This window comes from Epinephelus moara, chromosome 24 (assembly GCF_006386435.1).
Source record: "Epinephelus moara isolate mb chromosome 24, YSFRI_EMoa_1.0, whole genome shotgun sequence".
NCBI classification, from domain to species: domain Eukaryota; kingdom Metazoa; phylum Chordata; class Actinopteri; order Perciformes; family Serranidae; genus Epinephelus; species Epinephelus moara.
The window spans coordinates 9,760,665-9,781,845 of NC_065529.1; the positions used below are offsets into that span (position 1 = coordinate 9,760,665).

General features: G+C 41.8%; 1 protein-coding gene across 1 annotated transcript in view; it reads right to left on the minus strand.

Annotated features, from left to right (window-relative positions):
* Positions 1-21,181, minus strand: part of LOC126385360 (copine-9-like) — a 329,179-nt gene that overhangs the window by 47,951 nt on the left and 260,047 nt on the right. The window contains exons 11-15 of the mRNA XM_050036928.1: positions 15,343-15,418; positions 15,148-15,201; positions 14,923-14,984; positions 12,560-12,606; positions 10,044-10,225 (exon numbers count right to left, since the gene is read on the minus strand). Of these exons, the coding sequence (XP_049892885.1) occupies positions 10,044-10,225; positions 12,560-12,606; positions 14,923-14,984; positions 15,148-15,201; positions 15,343-15,418 (421 nt within the window). The remainder of the gene's footprint in view (positions 1-10,043; positions 10,226-12,559; positions 12,607-14,922; positions 14,985-15,147; positions 15,202-15,342; positions 15,419-21,181) is intronic.

Below are 21,181 nucleotides of genomic sequence, written 5' to 3' on the forward strand. Positions count from 1 at the left end.
GAGTGGCCTTTTATTGTGACCAGCCTAAGGCACACCTGTGCAATATTCATGCTGTCTAATCAGCATCTTGATATGCCACACCTGTGAGGTGGGATGGATTATCTCGGCAAAGGAGAAGTGCTCACTAACACAGATTTAGACAGATTTGTGAACAATATTTGTAAGGAAATGGTCTTTTGTGTGTATAGAAAATGTTTAAGATCTTTGAGTTCAGCTCATGAAAAACGAGAGCAAAAACAAAAGTGTTGCGTTTATATTTTTGTTCAGTGTAATAGTCTGCATTTCCCTTTGTTCTGTACCAGTTCGTCTTGTCCTGTTCCTATGCTCCATGCTCCATGCATGCTCTTTGTCGAGTCAGGTTCTGTATTTCTTTGATACTTTGTTTTGCATTTTGCCTTAGTCAACTTTTGTGTTACTTTGATACTTTGTCTTGCTTTGCCTTAATCTAGTCTTGTTATTTTGATACTTTGTCAGGCCTTTTCCTCAGAGTGTTTTTTTTTTCTAAAGTGTTTGTAAGTTTTCCTCTGTAAGAGTGATTTTTCTTTTGCACTTTGAAATTAAAAGATTGTTTATTTGAACTTTGTCTTCTGTGTCGTGCATTTGGGTCCTAGATTCTGACAACTTTAGTTTTATCACTATTAACTTTTAACTTCCATCTCTCACAGAAATTGCGCATATGATCTATTGCTTTCTGTAAATCTTCTGTTGTTGTAGACATAATTATATCTGTGTACATCAGTACCATAAGCTGGATGTAACTACCTATCTTGTTGTCATCACAATTAACAGGCTCACAACCATACTGTAGTAGGTAATCCCCTAGGTCATTTAGAAACAGAGCAAACAGCAATGGCGATAGGTTTTCTCCCCGTTGAACTCCACCAAAGTTTGCAAAAAACTCAGATTTAGTACCATAAACAAATGTACATGATTTGATATCTTTATACATATTCTTCACAAAAATGTGCCACTATGGTACAAACAGTTTGTACTATAGTGCATCCCTCCAAACTGTATAAAATGCCGTAGTTAATGAAAGAACAGAACAATCTTTTCTTTTAATCACCTGCAAAAGCCACAATGGAAGTGAGTGATAAGTGCAATGATGTTTGCTAGCTTACTGTGATCACTATCACTATGTGATTGTCACAAATGAGCAATGTTGGATAATATATTTATATTTTCCTGCCTGATATCAGACATGTACTCTGCCATCTAACATTAGATGACTGACGGTGTTACTATCATTACCATGGACATAGTAGTTTTCAGTCCACGCCAGCTCTGACCTGCATTCAGTGTTTCTGTCCACAGAAGCAGCTGCCTTTCAGCAGCAGCTCCTGTGGAGCTGAGAGGACCGAGGCCGGGCAAACTGCCTTAACCAGGCTGACTGACAGCAGACATTTACTGAACCTCACTATTTTTCATGTCAGAGCCATGGGAGGAAAATTAACTGCTTGTATTGATTCACTGATTTTTATTTAGCGAGTAAGGGGAATCTGCTACTCACAGACAGATATTTGCTTGATTTTAATCCGCTGTCTAGGCAGATTACACAAAGATTTGTATCTTTAAAAAAAAAAAAAATGCAGGGGGTCTGGGATTATCATGGATATGACTTAAAACCTTTCACTGATACATACATTTAAAATGACATGAAACTGTTTCGTTTCTGTTGAGCAACACTTAATGAGAGTGTTGAGCAGCCTACCATAAATCAGCCTTAATATCACTGCGCCTCCATACACAGAGACAGGCACATAGATATGAAATAACAAGACAACCTAGCAATAATAGTTAGCCCGTTTCATTGTCAATATCTGTTGACACTCTCTTCCATAATGACTTTTGCATATGATTTTTCTGCTGTGTGTGTCTGTGCTGTGTTTTTGTTTTTCCAATTTGCAAAGCATTTTGGATATGCAGTATATTTGAACATCTCAGCCACCGTAGATATGGATGTCAGATTGTCAGTTTTTGGAAGTTACAGAAATTGTCAGACTGCAGACTGAAGTTAACATGTAATCTGTTTCTAAATGGATTGTCTGATGACAGCCAATCCACAAGCATTTGCATTTCCATCTGGTAGGGTTGGGTCGGTATGAGAAAAAAAACAAAAACAAAAACGGTCCGTTTTTTGTAAAAAAAAACGCATCAAGTCGGTAATACCAGATTTTCGCCACTTGGGGGCGCAATTGACTCCTTTAAAATAAAAAACGACCTTAGGACAACAGAGTGACAGTAACATGTTGTTTCTTTTATTCCTTAAAATTCCTTTCCTTAAATAAATTTTGCAGCTCACTCAATCAGTGTAAACAAGAGTTGCCTCCTTCGTCTGGCTCAAAGCCAAAGTGTTGCCATTGTGGCGCATTCTTTGATTTCTTTGAGACTAAATTGTCCGCCATTACCGACTCCCCGTCACTGTTAAACAAACTCCAGGCTACAGTAGAGGCCTTGGCGCATGCGCACTGGCACCCCCTAGCTCAGTCCCCGCCCCACCCCCCTCTCTCGTCTGCTCGCTGTGCACTTGGCGAAGAGGCAGACACTAGGTGCCCACAGACTCAGGCGTACTATAAGCGGAGCGGACTTTGTGTAAAAATGTCCGTGAAAAATCCCCGCGATGTGAAAAATACATGCCAAACAGTCTTTTGTGTGACACTGGTGCGTGGAGCGGAGTCCGCGCGGTCGTGCTTTGCGCGCACAGGGCTTAAGGATGTCCACTTTTACCGGGCAGACCTTCGCGGAGTCCGCTCCGCGTATGTTCTGAACTGGTATTACCGAGAACCGACCCAACCCTACCATCTGGTATTTTCCTAAGAATGTGGTGCCCCTGTGTGGATTAAATTTACACCTGGCTGAGATCTGATCACAATGCAAGCTAGACCTCCAGATGTGGTCTGGAGGATCTGATCACATTTTTATTGAAATACATTCTGTGTGCATTCATGGCCCATACACATTCTGCAGTTTTTTGGGCCCTGAAATCCTTTGTTTACAATGTAGACGCGCGGCATGGTCAAAAGCAAGAGTGATGCTATCGCGACACACAAGTGTTCCCAAGTACGGGTTTTTCAGGGCACAACGGTTGTGTTCTGAGATAAACAGAGTTCAACTTCTGGAACGAAACAGCACACACCACATGTCACATGAAGAGAAACATCCAATCTTTCCCCTCTTCTGTAAATGTGGTAAATATGGAGGAGAAGTTGCTCATTTTAGTGCAGGGCTACCCAGAGCTTTACATCTGTCCCACAGACAATATTTTAATACGCAATGCCTGGAAGAAAATCAGCTCTGCACTCAGGATTTCTGGTAACAAGACTAAGATATGGTGCTGGTTATAATTGCTTAGCAGCCTCAGATGAAATCTACCTCCGCGCTCTTAAAGGTTGGAACAGAGTGGGCACAAGAGTAGCACCCAGCACCTGGTTAAAGACCTGCATGCGTTCCAGCCCTTACTCTTGCATTAACATGCATTTTTCCCTACGGAAATCCAGACACAGATCATATGTCAATGACAAGTATAAATGGGATATCAAACTCAAAGTCAGATACATTTCTCCTACATTCTGATCAACAACTCAACAACTACGTAAATCTCTTGACTGTGTCGCCATGCTTTTATGCACTGAGTTGCTGCCACATGATTGGACAACTCAATATTTGCATTGCTGAGAAGCACCGGATGTTTACACCTATAAAAGTTTCAAATCAACAGACAGTTCAATATTGGCAATCCATGTTACAGTCATGGCTTAGAACTGTCATGCGATGTGAAAAAAAAGTATAATAAATTTGTCACATGCTGTACATCCAAAAAGCACCTGTGCTTCGGATTCTCATAAGTTCCATGAATTAGCCATGGATTTTCTCTTATGACACTCCTGTATCTGACACAAGTTGCTCTCGTCTGAATTACTCTGACACTTCTGCTTTGTTCTGCCTGAACTAGTCAGCTCTTAAGACTGCATCATTCAGATAAGCATGTGTCAAACCTGTGAAATTCTCTTTGATCTCATTCTTCAGTGAGAAATAAGATGAATTGCATGAGAGAAGGATCTCATTTCTCAAAAAAGGAAATAATAACTGACATCTTAACCTTCTTATTTCTAACAAATCCCCAAACACACACCAGTGTCTTTAGATTCTTTTTCACTCCTTGAAATACTCTTCCTGCATCAGTGTTGTAAATGTGCCATTCATCAATGTACCATATATATAGGTATTCACCGCCACAATACTTTTTTTTACCCCAAGTCAATTATCTGTTTCTGATCAGTGCTTTGAAAAGCTGCAGGTTGCTTTGGAAACAGATTTCAGTCTGTCTCTGTAAGGAATTAAGACATCTCCTCAACTGACCCTTCTCTAAATCTCGTCCCCGGACGCAGACTGGCAAATCATAATGTAGCACCGGGCCAGCTCCAACCAAGGTCCGACAACAACACAGCTGTGTTCCATTGACTCTAATGCAACCGTTTCAGATTTCCTTCATTTTTTGGCTGTTTTTTAGCTAGGTTTTGTGGATTTCAGGCTAAATGTTGTGCCTGGGGCACATCGTGTATTAATGATACTCCTTACCTTGAGAGGTTGGAAAAAGATATATCTTTCTTCCCGGCTCCAAAACTAAAATCAAACCCTGAAAAGTGTAGAGTTAGCTAGCTAGCTACTGAAGATACAGCCCACTGAATGTATACACATGCTGTTTTTGCTTTTTGATGATTATAACACTGAAAAAAGACCAACCCTGCTATACAGGAACCAGTGAAGGGAAGCAGGGAAACTTTGCTGATATTGAACCAGCTATGTATCAAGGCATTGTCAAACTGACTCATCAGCAAAAACAGGTTAAAAAGCTAAGGATAGTTAGAAGCTAAAGCTGAACTACAGGCTACAGATCACAGTGTAAAAGTGAACCACCACAATCAGTATGAAGGGAAACTGCTGATATTGAACCAGGTGTGTGGCATCACAGTGTGTGCAGATGAACAGTGTTTGACTTCCGTCTGAGATCTTACTTTTTATTGTTAGCTAGGTTGTTTTTTTGCATTAATTTTGGTAAAGAACATGCAGTACTTTGACTGTTGAGCTGCAGCAAATGACATGTTTTTTGGGGGTGGCAAATCAAATAGCATTAAACGTGCAACAGAAGAAGAAGCAGGTAACAGAACTGTGACATTTTGTACAAAATGTACAGTGCTGTATAGTTGTCTTCCATGATACCAGTATGCTGTTAGCTACCTGTAGCTAACTTGTTTGCCGATTGTTTGGTCTGTGACGTAAAAGGTCAACTGGAAAAAGGTCCAATGCTATAAAGATGAAAGGAGGCATATCACCACCTATCGTAGCGGAGTCAGACATACTTTGGTTAATAAATTGATTCCCCTCCTGTGCTTGTATACTGGGACAAGGACAGTAGTCCAATTAAATGACTTAGTCAAGCTATAACAGTAGCTCCACTTAACTGTGCATGTAAACACCATGAGTGAAAGTCCCTGGTGGATTTTCTTTGCATTGTATTACTTATAATCAAATGGTAGAAAAACATTTAAGTGCTGTGTAGAATTATACAACACGAATAATGCATGCCTCCATCCACAGAGCATGAAAATTATAGAAATGATTCATTACTGCATATCACTTGCTTTTAATTACATTCAGTATTCTCAAATCGTTATTAAAAAAACAAAATATGTTTCTGTGTCTTTGGCAGTGACCTCACAGTAGCTCAGTCCACTTGGCTTGGGACCCGGAGGGTCGCCTGTTCAAGTCCCCATCCGGACCAAACTATGGAGCGTGGACTGGTGGCTGGAGAGGTGCCAGTTCACCTCCTGGGCACTGCCGAGGTGCCCTTGAGCAAGGCACCGAACCCCCCAACCGCTCGGGGTGCCTGTCCATGGCAGCCCCCTCACTCTGACATCTCTCCACTTAGTGCACGTATAGGTCCTGTTTGTGCATGTGTGTGTATTTCGGACCTGTGTGTTAATGACGACGGAGTGGAAAAATGGAATTTACCCGGAGGGGGATTAATAAAGTATATAAAATTAAAAAATTTAAATTAAATTAAATACAGTAGCTGATGACGGCTAATCATCTTCTCTTTTTCAAAGGCAGGTTCACATGCACACGCTGAGGCTTCCTGTTATCTCTCTAAAAAATTACTTTTTAATTATTCCCCCTGAGACTGAAGTTTTTGTTTTATAATATGGATTTCTTTAAAGTATCAAAAACAGATTCAGAAGACACTGTTAATTATGCATGAACACAGAGGAGCTACACAATAGATGCTCAGAGTTAATCAGTGTCAAATAACCCTCATGAAAGACAAATATTTTCTCTAATGTCCTTGTGAAAGAGAGAACACTTCAAGGTACACATACTCTTAATTTATTGCAATGTAAGCTATTCAAAATTGCATAATATGTTCTTTATTGGGAGTTAATGTATACAAGTGCTGCTTTTTACTTAATTATTCTGACCTTGATCTGAACCAGGGATGTGTCTAATTAAAAACGCTTTTTGCACAATGCCAGTTTCACTTTCTCACAACACGCATATAAACAGTATACTTCTGCAGAGGTTATTTTCTCCCTTTAATCAGGACCTGCCCTACATGAGCCATTCATTATGAGACAAGATACTAAAACTTTACATTTGATGAACTCTAGATTGCTCAATGTGCTCAAAGCAGTTTCCAAACAATAGATTCCTAATTAGACTTGCCTTAGCACGACACAGCAGTGGGATTTGTCACGCTGAGGTGAACTCTAATTGGGAAAGCTGATTGAGTGGCTGCTCACATGGAAAGGAGCAAAGTTATACAAAGTGATGAATCTAGACAAGCCAGATGCTGACGCTTTTGTCCACCACTGACTTCTGACTGGGAGTGAGCCAGGAGGATCAGGGTTTGACAAACCTGATTGAAAACGACAGTTTCAGGTCAGTGAAAAAGTTCCTCCAGTCCACTAATGAAAGACCTGAGGTGTGTCATTGAGATGTTTACACCCATATGAAAAAATCTGCCCATATTATCATCCACTTAAAAAACTCCTACTAATCTTATCCTGCAGCCTTGGAACACCACCAAATATAAGACTCTCCTTTTTTATGTTCATCTCTCGCCCACTTTTCTCCTCATTTCCTCTAATATGACTGGTCCAGGGAGGCAGACATTTGGAATCCAAGGATAAGTCTTTTTTCAAGTTGCTGCTTTGCTGATTGCTACTGTTTTCTCTCCTATTGGCTGACAATGCTTAGCTAAGCAGTGCAGCATCAGAATATTTCTCCGTGTTGCTGCCTGTCTATCTGCTCTCTATTCTTTCTCCATCACTCCCAAACCATCAAACAGATGAACTTCTTTTCTTTCGACGTGCAGCGTGATTCACAGTGTTTTCTTCCTCCCACCTCTTGTTCCTTTCCTCTGCCTCAGTCATCCACTTCACAAGACTACTTGACAATGCCTACAGCTTGTGGGTTTATGTAACCTTTCCTTTCATTGACTTAACAAGTTGTCCTGAGCTGAAGTGAATTCAGCACATCACACCCTTGTGTGTGCATGAACAAACAACACAGAGACCCACACATAAAAACATTGCTCCTTAGCATTAGTAGTGGTCCAAACTCCACAGGGGACTTCTAACTGCCTTGTGGTTGTATGTCTCTGCAAACCAGTCAAGTTGCATTTACAGTTTACATCCATGTCTATCCTCCCTATGTAGCCATGATGGTTCGCAATGCTTCAAATGTTGCTGCAAAGAAACTGCATATTCTAAAATGTTGATGCCTTACAAACATCCTCAACCCGGCAGCACAGAAGATCTATACAAGCAACATAATTTCGAGGTGGACACACAAGTTAAGTGTCACCAATTAAGTATCTGACCAAATATTTCCCTTTCTGTTCTTGAGTTAGGGCATTAAGTAATGGCCAGAAAAGTGTTTCTGCAAAACGTAATGATGTCTCAGTTTCCTCAAGGTGTTCTTGAGATATCGTGTTCACAAGCACGGGACGGACAGACAACAACCCAAAAATGTAATGCATCTGGCCACAGCTATTGCCAGCATGGAGGCATAGAAAAATCATGCTCTCTTGGGGTTACTTTGTCTCAATATGGCAACGCTTGTAATCAGAGAAAAAAAAGGAGAAATGAATGGTCCTTAAAATGATTCAAACATGCCCGAAGTGCTGTATATGATAACAGTTATTTAATGAAAAATTGTAAAAATGGGATTTGTGTTTGGGTGGTTAAAGCCAGTTTGAAATGTTTGGACTATCCAGCTCTGCTAGGGAAGCTAGGGCATGAATGCGCTGTGGGCCCCTATTGACACACTCCCTCTTCCCCAGCCCCCATCCTTAAACTCTTTGTGAATTGTGTGTGTGTGTGTGTGTGTGTGTGTGTGTGTGTGTGTGTGTGTGCCCTATTGCCTTTAATTTCCTATCAGTATCACAGTTTGTTTCTCTGTCTCTCCATTGCTATTTTCCTTGCATCTACCAGGTATCCTCTGACTTTCCGTTCTTCGCCCATCATCCAACGGCCACACCCATCTCCACACCTATTCCCACTTCCCTCATCTGCTCTGCCTGCCCTTCCACCCACCTCCTCACCTGCATCACCCAATCACCCACCTGCTTCCCCTTCCCTCTGATAAGATCCAGCTCTAAAAATACCAGCAGAGTTCCTTCATGCCTTGACAGTTTATTGTCACTGTTACGATGCATGTTGCTGCTACTTGTTACGTGCCTGCTGGACCTTCTGCCGAAGCTGGGACTCTTGATGCCTCTAAGCTTATCCACACTCATGCTTCTACAATAAACTATGAATTCATCCTGCTGCCTGGAACTGTCTGCATTTGGGTCCAATCTCTGTCACCTCACACACTAGCTGTGACAGTGCAAACCGGCAAATTATGGACTCAGCAGGCAATCTACTGCTCTGTCTGTCTTTTTCTTGGAACATTGATGGTATTCTACAGGTCAAGTCCTGATGAGGGGGTGAAGTCCCCCATGACTCTCAACACTGTTGACTTGCACAGCTGTTCCACACCACAGAGACTCTGCTGCCCAGCGCCCCAGCGACCCAAAACCTCCAGTCGGCCATGCCCACAGATGACCTCCCGGACCACCAATCAACCGGCCCTGTTGATGCTCATCCAGATCTCCCAGACCTGTTGCCGGCCTCCTGCTTTGCTGTCCTGACGTCGGCCTCCTGCTCTGATGTCCTATTGCCTCCAGGAGGGTCCTGCGTCTGTCCTCAAGAGGTGTCCCATCAGTGACCTCTAGAGGGACTTGTCTCCATCGCTGACCTCTTGGTCATCCACCAGAGAGGCTCCACCCGTCTGGTCGTCCTCCTGTCTGTCTCCCAGAGGTGGTCCAGCCTCTTGGCCATGCTTCTGCCCATCCTCTAGACCTACTCCGCCCATTTACCCTGCCTCCTGGTCACCTTCCAGACCTGCTCAGCTCATCAGCCCTGCCCTCTGGACCTCCTCCTGAAAGGCTCCACCTGTCTGCGCTGCCCCCCGACTGTCCACTTAAGATTTCCTGTTGTGCCTTAACAGGTCTCTTAACTTATGAATGGTATTACTGTTGCATATAGGATACTCTTTTTTGCTCCACATTGGCTTTACAGAGTGTTTGATTGCATTTTTATTTGGCCAAAGTCGGTCCTGAAGAAAGTCCAAAATGGAAGTGAACTCTACATTAGTGGCCGGCGACACCTTAAGTCTAACAGATGAACACATTTGACATCCTGGCAGAGATTTAGTCAGACCTCACACAAGTCAGCGATAAACAAAAGCTTTTAAAAAAAAAAGTTAAAAGTTAAATTTGGCAAACTTGTTTCTCTGCTGTTGCAAAAATGTGCTTTACATGTGAAAATATCATCAACTGAGGTGCCATGTTAGTATAGTTTTCAGTCCAAAAGCAGAAATACCTATTCAGTGAATATCACAAAATGCCTTTCACTTGTATTTAATTAAACAACGACAACAGAACTACCTTTTCTCTCACTCTCTTTGTTTCTCAGTGTTTTTATGTCAGTGTCTCTTACCAGTGGGAAGGCGTGGGAGATCTTGCCATCTGGGGGAAGTTTAGCCCCAAAGCCGTATGCTGGGAAGAGTTTGTCACTGTCATAGTCCTGGATAATCTCCCCCACAGCCTTTAGAGCCATGGCGTATGCATTCATCTGGTACGGACTCATGTAGTGCAGTGAGGTGGGCTGGGATGGGTTACCTGGACAGAGAAGCATCACCACACCCAGCACACACAGAGGGGATTAGAAGAATCATGCGGTAACATTTACATGACCAAATACTTTTTTAGAGAATCAAGACATGCAATCTTTCATCTTTCTGATTATGGTAAATTCATCAGTCACTTTCACTGAGGGGCAAATGGGAGTGGATTAAAAATAAAAACAGAAAAATACAGAGGAAATGAGAAATAAAGACCTGTGTCTAATGTAATCTGTGTCAAATGAAGCTGGTAACCTCTGCAGTCGTGGTAAGTAAAAGCCCTGCCACTATTTGTGAATTTAATTCCTTTATATCCTTCTTCATTATGAAGAAATAACATTCTTTGCTAGCTTGATGCTAATGGCAGTATTCACTCGGTTGCTAAAGTGCCTCTGCCGTTTAACGCCATCGTTTGCCTGTTTTACTCTGTGTGGTAAAGTCTCTAGAAGAAATATCTAAAAGGCTGGGGTGTTGTTGCCGTACTTTTGTCCACAACAGCAGATCGATCTGTTCTCCTAGTGGTCAAAGTGATAGCAGTGACGGGAGAAGTTGTGGAAAACAAAAAAAAAATCAAACATGCTAGACTTTCTGTTGAGACATCATGAGGCGTCCCAGACGCGCATCAGTTGTCATCTTCTATGACACAACACATGAGATGAAACGATGGATTATTGCAGACAACACTCCCAGTCCACACCACATCGGGCTATTATTGGGCTGATGTTGTCTAATGTGAACCCAGCACTATTTAATGTCCGGTGTAAAGTTAGTTCATTATGTGTGACCTCTACAAGCACAAGTACATTGTGATATTTTCATTTTTTTTCTGACCCTAATTAGTCATCAGTGCTTTTCATTGCTGAGTATGGAGATTAAATTCCAGAGCAAAGTAGTGGGGAAAATTTGGGCATAGCACACAGGCCTAGTAGGGAGCGGGGCTTTTAATTTTTAATATCGACTTAGACTTTAGACTTTATTGTCCCCAGAGGGGAAATTCTTTTCCACAGCACCACAACAGTTTGACCGACATACAGAATATCATAATGCTTTTGTTCTGAATCTCTGAGGCATACACTGCTGGTCTTCTTGTACCTGGTGGAAAAAACTGAAATGCAGCTCTATGGGTTTTTCCTACATATATCATTTCACATGCGCTTCACTACAGAGCACAGTATCACTCCTTATGAAGTCACACTAACAGCTGTCGAGGACCCTCTGCATTAAGGGGGTGAGTATTACAGTAATGACCAGGTAAATTGTGAGACAACCTTCCACCACAAGCACGAAAGTATTTATCACCATAGATACTGCAACTAACTGTTTGCTTATTCAGCTGTTAAAAGGTTAGCTCAGATTTTCTGAAGTGGGGTTGTATGAGGTACTCTATAGTAAGTGTATTACCTACAATAGATGTTTGTCAGTATGCCTCCAGTTTGGAGGAATGGCAGGAATACCAAAACGGGAGCTAAGCAATGTACTGCTGTGGAGGGGGGTCAGCAACCAAATGTATTTTAGACACCTAAAAAAATCAGTATCAGTTTAAGTGTACGCTATACTGAGAGCCCGTTCCGACTGGGAAGCCATTAACGGCTTCAGTTCCACATGTATGCTCTTGCCAAACCGCAAGACTCCATTGAGAAAAACAATAATTTTGGTTTATTGGTCTTTTGCTGCTTCCATCAGTTACTTAGTTTATGCTATTGTGTGACTTTGGTGAATCCGAATTAACCATGTAAAACAGCAAAGTCACAGTTTATTCCTGAACCCATATACAGCAGTACTTTGCTTAGCTTCTGTGGCGGTACTCCTGTTTACTTCTCCAAACTGGGGGCATGCTGACCAGTATCCACTGTAGGTAATACATTGGATATGGATAAGTACCTCATACAACCCCACTTCACAAAATCCAAACAATCCCTGTAAGTTATAGTACATACCCTTTCCCTACATTCTCCTTTAATTGATTTAGGTATGTATATGGGTATAAGGCAGATTCGACTCCGGCTTGCAACCATTTGCTGCATGTCACCCCCCGCTCTCTCTCTCTCTCCCCCATTTCACTCTATCCTGTAAATTAAAGGCAAAAAGCCCTAAAAAATAATCTTAAAAAAAAAATGTATTTATTTTGTAAAATGCAATTTAGAGCCTATCAAAGTAAATCTTTCATATGTGCAGTGACAATCATATGTTGTAGAAATATTACAGAGGACCAACCCAAAGACGAGAATACAGTCCATTACTGAACTGATAACTGTGACAAACATTGCAGGCAAAACAATTTCAGTGACCAACAGATGCTTCTTGCATGCACAGAAATGTAACACGGTCCTACCGTTAGATGCTGTGAAGTCTATGGCCACAGTGAAATTGAGTTGTGTCCTGGTGGGAGATTGAGCACATCAGTGTAATTCAAAGCAGAGATGTTAGAACTGTGCCAGCATCTCCAGATGGGAGCACATTTGCAGATGTCCAGGCTAGACTGAGAAACTCATCAACAGCTTACAGCTGGCACTAGGCAAGGGATCGACACCATGATTATACAGTATAGCTTATAACAGTGCTTTTAAATCCATGTGTTGATAATAGCTGTTTTGTGCAAAGTCTTTACATTTGACCATTTTCATGCTGAAGACTCTCCATGTGGTTCTCCAACAATTTTATTCATTTACTACAAATCATATATACTGAATTCTGCTTTGGAATAACAACTGTAGGCTTATTTTAGATACGTGTTTATGCTTTGCCGGCAGCCACTGATTTCAAAGTTTAAATCAACTGCCAGATCAGCTTGCAGAGACTTACAACTTAGATCATCATGTATGCTATAATCTTGTAATATACCGTAAAACTTGGTGTATAAGTCGTAGTTTTTTCCCCTTTTTTTTCATCTAAAAAGTTGGGTGCAGGTTATAGACCAGTGCGACCTATAGACCAAGGTAAACGCTGACATAGGTAATTTGACCCACAAGATGGCGCTACGTAGTAATTTAAACTCATTCGTTTTTGGGATTTGATTAAGCATGTATAGTTACAGCCCACACTGTAATAAGGTACTGTAATGCTGTCTTCTTAAAAAAGAAAAAAGAAGTTTAACGTTAATTCAAACTCATTTTTATGGCTCAGATGTTGTTATACCGTAATTTTATTTCCTGAAGAGGTTGTTTGGAAAATTGCAATCTGAAAAGTAACCAAAGCTGCTTAAGAGGTTATTGTGTTTTGAATGTGTTTCAAATTAGAAATAAAGGGAAACAGTGTAGGAATAACTTGTATAACATTTTTATTAACAAATAGTAATATAAAACCTTGTTTTCCCTGTTTGAGACCTTAAAAAATAGACTGCGACTTATATGCCAGTGCGACTTATATTCCGAGTTTTACGGTTGATGAGGTAGGTGTACTACTAGTTAGATGGGTAGGTTACCCATGGAGAAGATGGGCATATCTTCCTATATATTCCAATGGCTTTGGAGCAGTTGGGTCTACTGTACACAGCTATAAAAAGAGGAGGGTATACCCCTAAACCTGTGTATACCCTCCACTACACCACTGAATATAGTGCTTTAGTTCCATTTGACAGCAATGTTTTCTAATATGTCACGAGTCCAAGACCTCCCAGTGCATGACCTCCTGTCATAAAGTTTTGATAAGAAAAAACTCAAGTCTCTAAAACTTTTTTCAGTTACTTGGTTAGAAAATGGATGGATGGATGGACAGATTGGTCATACTTTAATCATTCAGTTAAACTGTTCAGTTAGCTTTCTGTAACTCCTATATCCCAGTATGTAGGTCGAAATGCTTTTTCAAACCCTTCTCTGCACTGCCAAGAAAAACATTTCTTTGGAAGAGGAATGTTATTTGTTGACCTAAATGCAGATACATTTAAATATACTTAGTCTGAAAATGTCTATTTGTCACACTTTCTGGAACACAATGGTTTACAAGACGGGGCTGAGGGCAGAGCCTGGTTTTATGCAGAAGGCAATCCTTTGGACCAAAGAGAGAGCTGTGATATCATGGGGGGATTAGGGGTTTCTTTGTGTCAATTTAAGCTATAGTCTATTTAAGTTCTCCGATCAGTCCAATCAGCATGTATATACGTTGCCCTAGTGGCGCATTCTGTTAAGCCTGTTTGTTGAGTTAATGTAAGAGGTGGTTGTTGTCAATTGCCTAATGAGACTACAGAACTTTATCACACCGAACACAACTTTACATCTACATTGTGATAAGAATGTTAAGTCATGCGACCATAGTGTGCTTCGTTTACAGCCTAACATTAGCTTTTTACTTCCGATGATTGCATTCAGGCTTCAAAAATCAGAAAAGTGGGGATTATTTACTATTTTATACAATAATCCAAAATCCAATGGAAAAATCCCATAGCCTTTTAAAGGAGCGTAACCAGGGTGACACTAATTTCCATGTTGGCCCACAGAAAAATGTCATTCCTGGAGCACTTTATTGTGAGTTACTAGAGCTGGACCAGTTGGTTAGCATGTTTGCACTTCACAGCAGTTCACCAATTATTTGTGTGAGAAGTCATACTCAAATACGTAACAAAGATGCACAGATTAATTTCACCGTTTCACTGTCTGCTGTGACTAGGCCTTAAAAAAAGTAATAATTGCAGTAGAGTCCTTAAATGGCTTCATGAATGGCTTCATGACCATGATGAAACATTAAAGACTGAGGTCTTACCCTCCTCTGATGAAGTCGACAAATGTGCATTCTGACTCCACTTTAAAAGACAGCAGAGTCACCTTGAAGACAAAAAGAGAACAGAGGACGCAACACAGGCACAAATTACAAGGAGGCCCTTGGCAAACACTATCCGTTTATTGCCTTGACATGTCACTGCTGCTATGACTCATGTCCATGGAACGTGTGACAGCTGCTGATGAAACACACTCTGACATGACTTACTGTCCCTGAATTGACGTATTTCTTCTTCTTGCCTTTCTTTTTAGGATTCAAAACCTTGATCACAAGACAGAAAACAAGAAATTAGTGAGCAGAAATGGTTACTCATTCAGAGCTCCTGTGGGTGGATTTTGATAATAAATTGTCCTCAGATGAGGGTTTGAATTCAAAACAATAGAACTTGCTATTGTATTTTACCTCATAGACATTGAACTGACTTTGGCCTCTGGAAAGTTCTCTGTAGCTGGTGGTGAACTCTCCGATAAAGTCATGACTTTAAGACATGTTGATTTAGACAAAACAGACAGAGAGACAAGAAAGTGGAAAATAGTTATAGAACAGTTCCTGTGCGCTTGAACAAAGAACAAAGTCACAAAAGAGAGAAAACAAATCCAAAATTGTGGTATTTAAAAAAGCAGACAAAACGTATAAAGCTGTATTAATACATTATTATTCTGCCAGTTTTTAAAATCACAATATTACTATTAGTAACATTAACATTCATTCTGAATCATGTATCCAGTTCAGTATTTTTTCTTCTTTTAACTCTGTCTTGGTCTTCACCCACTCCTGAGAAAAATATGTCTCTTTTGTTGATAGCTTTTATCAAGTCAGTAAAATTATTATTTTTTCTTTTTTCTGTTGTCTTACTCTAAAAGCATTCTGTTAAATTTCCTGCTTCTCAGGAACGCAGACACCCAAACCAATCCTCTGTCAAATATACAGTATGTACAATACGTTCCTTTCCCTACATATTGACCTTTTAGATCATCCTCATGCTCCCCCAAACAATTACAACCATCATGTTACCATACCACATTCTGTAATTGTTGTCACTGCCACTTCACTGTCTGTGCTGTAATTGTAAAGCCTAAAGAGCAACTTGCAGGTTGGAGGCCCCACTTGCCGAAACGCTCTGGACAAATCATCTGGCTAAGATCAAATATCCACTAAAGTCCTCAAAGCAGTCAGTGCTGAGCCTACAAGTCCTTTCTACTGTCTATTGCTTCTATTATGGCCGAAGAGATTTTAAAGATATAGATTTTAATAAGTATTTTAGAATGTCAAGGAAAAAAAAAAGCTTTCAAAATTAACAGAAATTTGCAGTTTCCTGGCTGACACCGGAAGTCAATATGATGTTTGACTCTTACACTGGATGGCCTTTTATTGTGGCCAGCCTAAGGCACACCTGTGCAGTAATCATGCTGTCTAATCAGCATCTTGATATGCCACACCTGTGAAGTGGGATGGATTATCTCGGCAAAGGAGTAGTGCTCACTAACACAGATTTAGACAGATTTATGAACAATATTTGAGGGAAATGGTCTTTTGTGTATATAGAAAATGTTTTAGATCTTTGAGTTCAGCTCATGAAAAATGGGAGCAAAAACAAAAGTGTTGCGTTTATATTTTTGTTCAGTGTACGTCAAGATGACATTGACATGAGACATTTCAAAGATGTGGGATTTTTGTTACCTAACAACACAACTTAAAAAGAACAAAATATCAATGTCATCTGTCATCAATATTCCATGTCAAATTAATATTGGCATTAGATGTTGTCCTGACATAAAATTTTCATCAATCAATGTCACAACCTAAATTCAACCATATATCAACGTTGAACAACGTTGATGGCCAGCTGGGCGTCTCCTTTACTGTATGGAAATATAGACTCCAATATCATTGACCTTATGTGGCATGCCCCTTTGTTCGTTTGCTCCATTTCTGGTTTTGACTCTCAACATCTGGTTGCCATTACTGGCTATAGTAAACACAATTAAAAAGTCTTGGTCCTTTTCAGTTAACACAGAGTGCTACACATTTTCAAAGTTGAAACACATCCACATAAAACTCATCATTTTGGCCTACCTTATAATATATGATGTACTGAAAAACCTCAATTAGTAGCCCAGGCTGTTGTTTGAATGTTTAAATCACTGAATTCAACAGGCCTATATTTGGGACACGAATCTATATGGGGCAGGCCTTAAAATTATTTCGCACAAAACTGTTGCTCAGCAAAGATGAGCAAATACCATCATATTGTTTTTTTGAGCCAGTATGAATATTGTATACAAATTAGGCTTCAAATAACATATCATATATGTGTTTTGTTATGACACTTGTTTTCATGGCACCTGAGAATAACGGTCAGTTACATTGTAACCTTGGTTCTCTGAGTGAGGAGATTATCTCCCCACCCAGTGGTTATATTATAATTATGGGAATTACCCCCATCTGGGGTAATCGACATGGAAAATTAATAATCTTTAAGACACACCACTTTACGTGGCCACCATGCGCCAGGCTATAAAAGCCCCACCTTGCGCATGCACCCACTGATTAAAATTGATTGGAATGAGTACAGAGCATCCTTGAGCCTGGGGAGATAATCTCCTCACCCAGAGAACCAAGGTTACAGTGTGACTGAACATTCTCTATCGTATCGAGATTATCTCCCCACCCAGTAGTTATACCATAACTATGGGAACCCTTTAAGACACACAGCAAGGGGCCCCAGGAGACAGAGCAGATGCAAGTCTATAAGCACAAAAGCACAAAAGGTTCCTGCTGCTGGGCAGTCAACACCTGATCCAGGTCCCACAGTGGACTGGCCAGCCTCCTGGTGCGATGAGGCTGCAGTCACCATCTGCAAGCCTATAATCCCCTGTATGAGCAGTCTTGATAGCTGCTACCATGCCTCTAAGGGTTGAAGGTGATTTTCCCGCCTCAAGCAGCCCCTGCAGGTACCTGGGCACCTCCGGGTGCAGCCTCCAGTCCCTTGCACTTGGGCCTTCCCTCGAAATGTTGGCTGGGTCGTGTCACTACCTGAGGTCCGCACAAAGCTGCATGGTGACAAACACCACTGCCTGCAGCTGTCTCTGCTGACAGAGCCCCAGGCTGAAGAGATGCCTCTGAACTGGACACGTGTGTAGAAGAGCCAATGGCACCACTTGTGCTGAGGCTGCCATAACACCCAAGAGGCGGAGACACAGCTGCCACATGACCCTGGCACCAAGCTGAAAATGAGAGAGGCAGGTCCTGATTAAAACCTGCCTCTCCTGTGACAGCTTCGCCAGCCCAGCTCTGACATCCAGCCGCATGTCTAGAAACTGGGTGGCCTATGCAGGCTGGAGACGACACTTTTTCTGGTTGATGCGCAGCCCCAGACCCTGAATGTGATCCAACTCTCACATGATGGTGGCACTGCTCCTCTGTCTGTGCACGTATTAGCCAGTCATCTAAATAGTCCAGTATCCTGAGACCATGCTGCCGCAGAGGCCCCAAGACCGCATCCATGCACCTGGTGAAGGTGCAGGATGTCAGTGAGATGCCGAAGGGGAGGACACAGAATTCAAAGGTTTTTCCCTCAAAGGCAAACCTGAGAAATCTCCTGTGCCCCTCCAAGACTGGGAAACAGGCTTGCTTGAGGTCGAAGGTTGCAAACCAGTCGGCTACCTGGACAGCCTGCTTGACCATGGACACAGTCAACATTTTGCACTTCAGGGGCCTGAGGAAGTTGTTGAGCCCACTGAGGTCTAAGACAGGCCTGAGCATCCCGTTTCGCTTCGGGACAATAAAATAGCGGGAATAAAACCCTGCCTGCTGATCTTCTTCCTTCACTTCCCTGATAGCTGACTTCACCATGGGAGTGAAGATTTCCGAGCACAAGATCTCCCTGTGCTGGTGGTCTGCAATAATGGAAAATGCAGCCACGTTCGTCAGAGGAGGAGCGCTTCGGAACTGTGAACAATACCCCTGGGTCATTGTTGAAACAACCCAGGGGTCTGCCCCCAGAGCCTCCCATGCTGTCTGAGGGCAAGGGAAGGCTGGGGGGGATGTCGCGTCTGGAGTTAGGCGTGGGCTTGGGTGGCCCCTGGCCACTGCCATGTTTAGACTTGCCACGTCATGCTGTGTCCAGCTGGCCCCACAGACCTTCCTGCCCCCAAGCAGGCTGAGGTTTCTTGATCTCACTTCAAGGTGCCTGACACCTCCTTAGCACAGCGACGGGCTTCCTGGCCCTGCTAAATCGTCATGGATGCATGAGGCCCAAACAAGGCAGATGGTTCAACAGGCAATTTGAGCAGACACGCCCTATCCCCTGGCTGCAGCATGGACTGTGACAGCCAGAGATGGCGCCTGGCCACCAAAAACTTGCCAAAGCACTGCCAGCCACTTCACTCTGCTCTCTTATGAGCTTTGGAAGAAGTGAGGAGAAACAGAAACCCTGCTTGAAAGGCTCGATCCCCTCTAGTTTTGAAAGGAGTGTGGGGGATGACCAGCAGGCACTGACTCAGGATCTAAGAGAACGTGTGGGATTATACAATATCATTATCTCAGAAATGTAAGCAGGAGCTTGACCGTTTAAAGCTCTAAAAGTAAGAACTAAAATTTTAAAATGAATCCTGAGATGAACTGGGAGCCAGTGTAGTTCTGTTAAAACTGGTGTGATGTGTGCTCTTTTACTGGTGTGAGTTAAAAGTCTTGCAGCAGAGTTCTGAACAGCCTGGAGGCGATGAAGTTCTTTCTGAGTCAGACAAGTAAAAAGGCTGTTACAGTAACCTAGGCGAGAAGAAATAAAAGCATGAATGATCATCTCAAGTTCCGCCTTTGACAGCAGGGTTCTCAGCTTAGAGATGTTCCTCAGCTGAAAAAGCAGTTTCTGACCAATGTTTTGGTGTGATGCTCGAGAGACACAGCTGAGTCGAAAACAACACCCAGATTCCGAGGACTCGACTGGATGGCCGAGTCTAGAGTACCCATGTGATGCCTAATAAGGGGGATCTGATTTTCCAGGGCAATAATCAAAGTCTGTCCTGATTTCTGTGGAAACCTGACTGAAATCCAAGACATTACTTACCTTCAAGAGCATTGTAAGTCCCTCTGCCACTATTGTTTCTAAGATCTTGGACAAGAATGGAAGTTTGGAAACTGGCCTATAGTTTTTTGGTTGTGGTAGGTCCAGATTAGGCTTTTTAAGTGCTGGTTCAACAACTAAAAAAAAAGCTGGGAACCACACCAGTTGAAAGTGATAGATTTATCAAATTCACAATAGGGGCCAATAGAATTAAAAACTGTTTTAAGCAGCTTAGTAGGGAGAACATCAGTGGGAGACGAGGAGGGTTTCATTTTTAGGAGCAGAGCAGTGATGTCCTGAAAGAACACAGGGTTAAAAGAGGACCAAGTGCAAGGGGAAAACATTACACAGAGTTAAAAGAAGACAATGGTGAAATATTCCCCCTGATGTCTCTGATCTTTTCCACAAAGAAATGAAGAAATGTATTGCTGCCTGCAAATAATACACAGGTGAAACAAGAGTGTTAATCATATCAAATAAGACTCAAGATATGATTTGAGAAAAATACTGAGTCCTAACATTCCTCAACATTTCATTTAAAGAGGCTCTAAGTTCCCTTAGGTGGAGTCTGTGAACCTCTAGCTGTGTTGACTTCCACAGATGTTCCACCTTTCGACAGTTTCTCCTAAAAGAGCGGATGGAGTCATTTATCCAGGGATAAGACAGGTACTAGGGCACAACTAGATTTCACCACAGACACTTTATCCAAAATAGCCACACAGTGGCTATTAAAAGTCTGGATAAAGACATCAAGATGGTCAATTCCCATCAGTATATGTGGCTCAAACAAAGCAAAGTTATCAGCTGCATCCTGACTCATAATCCGCCTTTGGGCTTTTATTTTCAAAGGGGGAAGATTTACAGGGAAGTTAACATTAAAAAGCACACTGCAGTGATCACTGACATGAAAGTTCTCCACATACACATTCTCAATACTCAGGCCAAGTGAAAAAACAAGGTCCAGAGTATGGCCCTTACTGTGTGTGGGTCCAGAAACACGTTAGATGACTCTTTGTTTGAATACATATTGTATTAACACCTGATTTGAAGGATCACACTTATAAACACATAATAAATAACAAATGGCAACATATTTCGACCAGTCAGAACACTTCCTTATTACTGGTTGATGGACCTGCATTTGTATTTGTGTATTTGTGTTAATAAATAACAAAT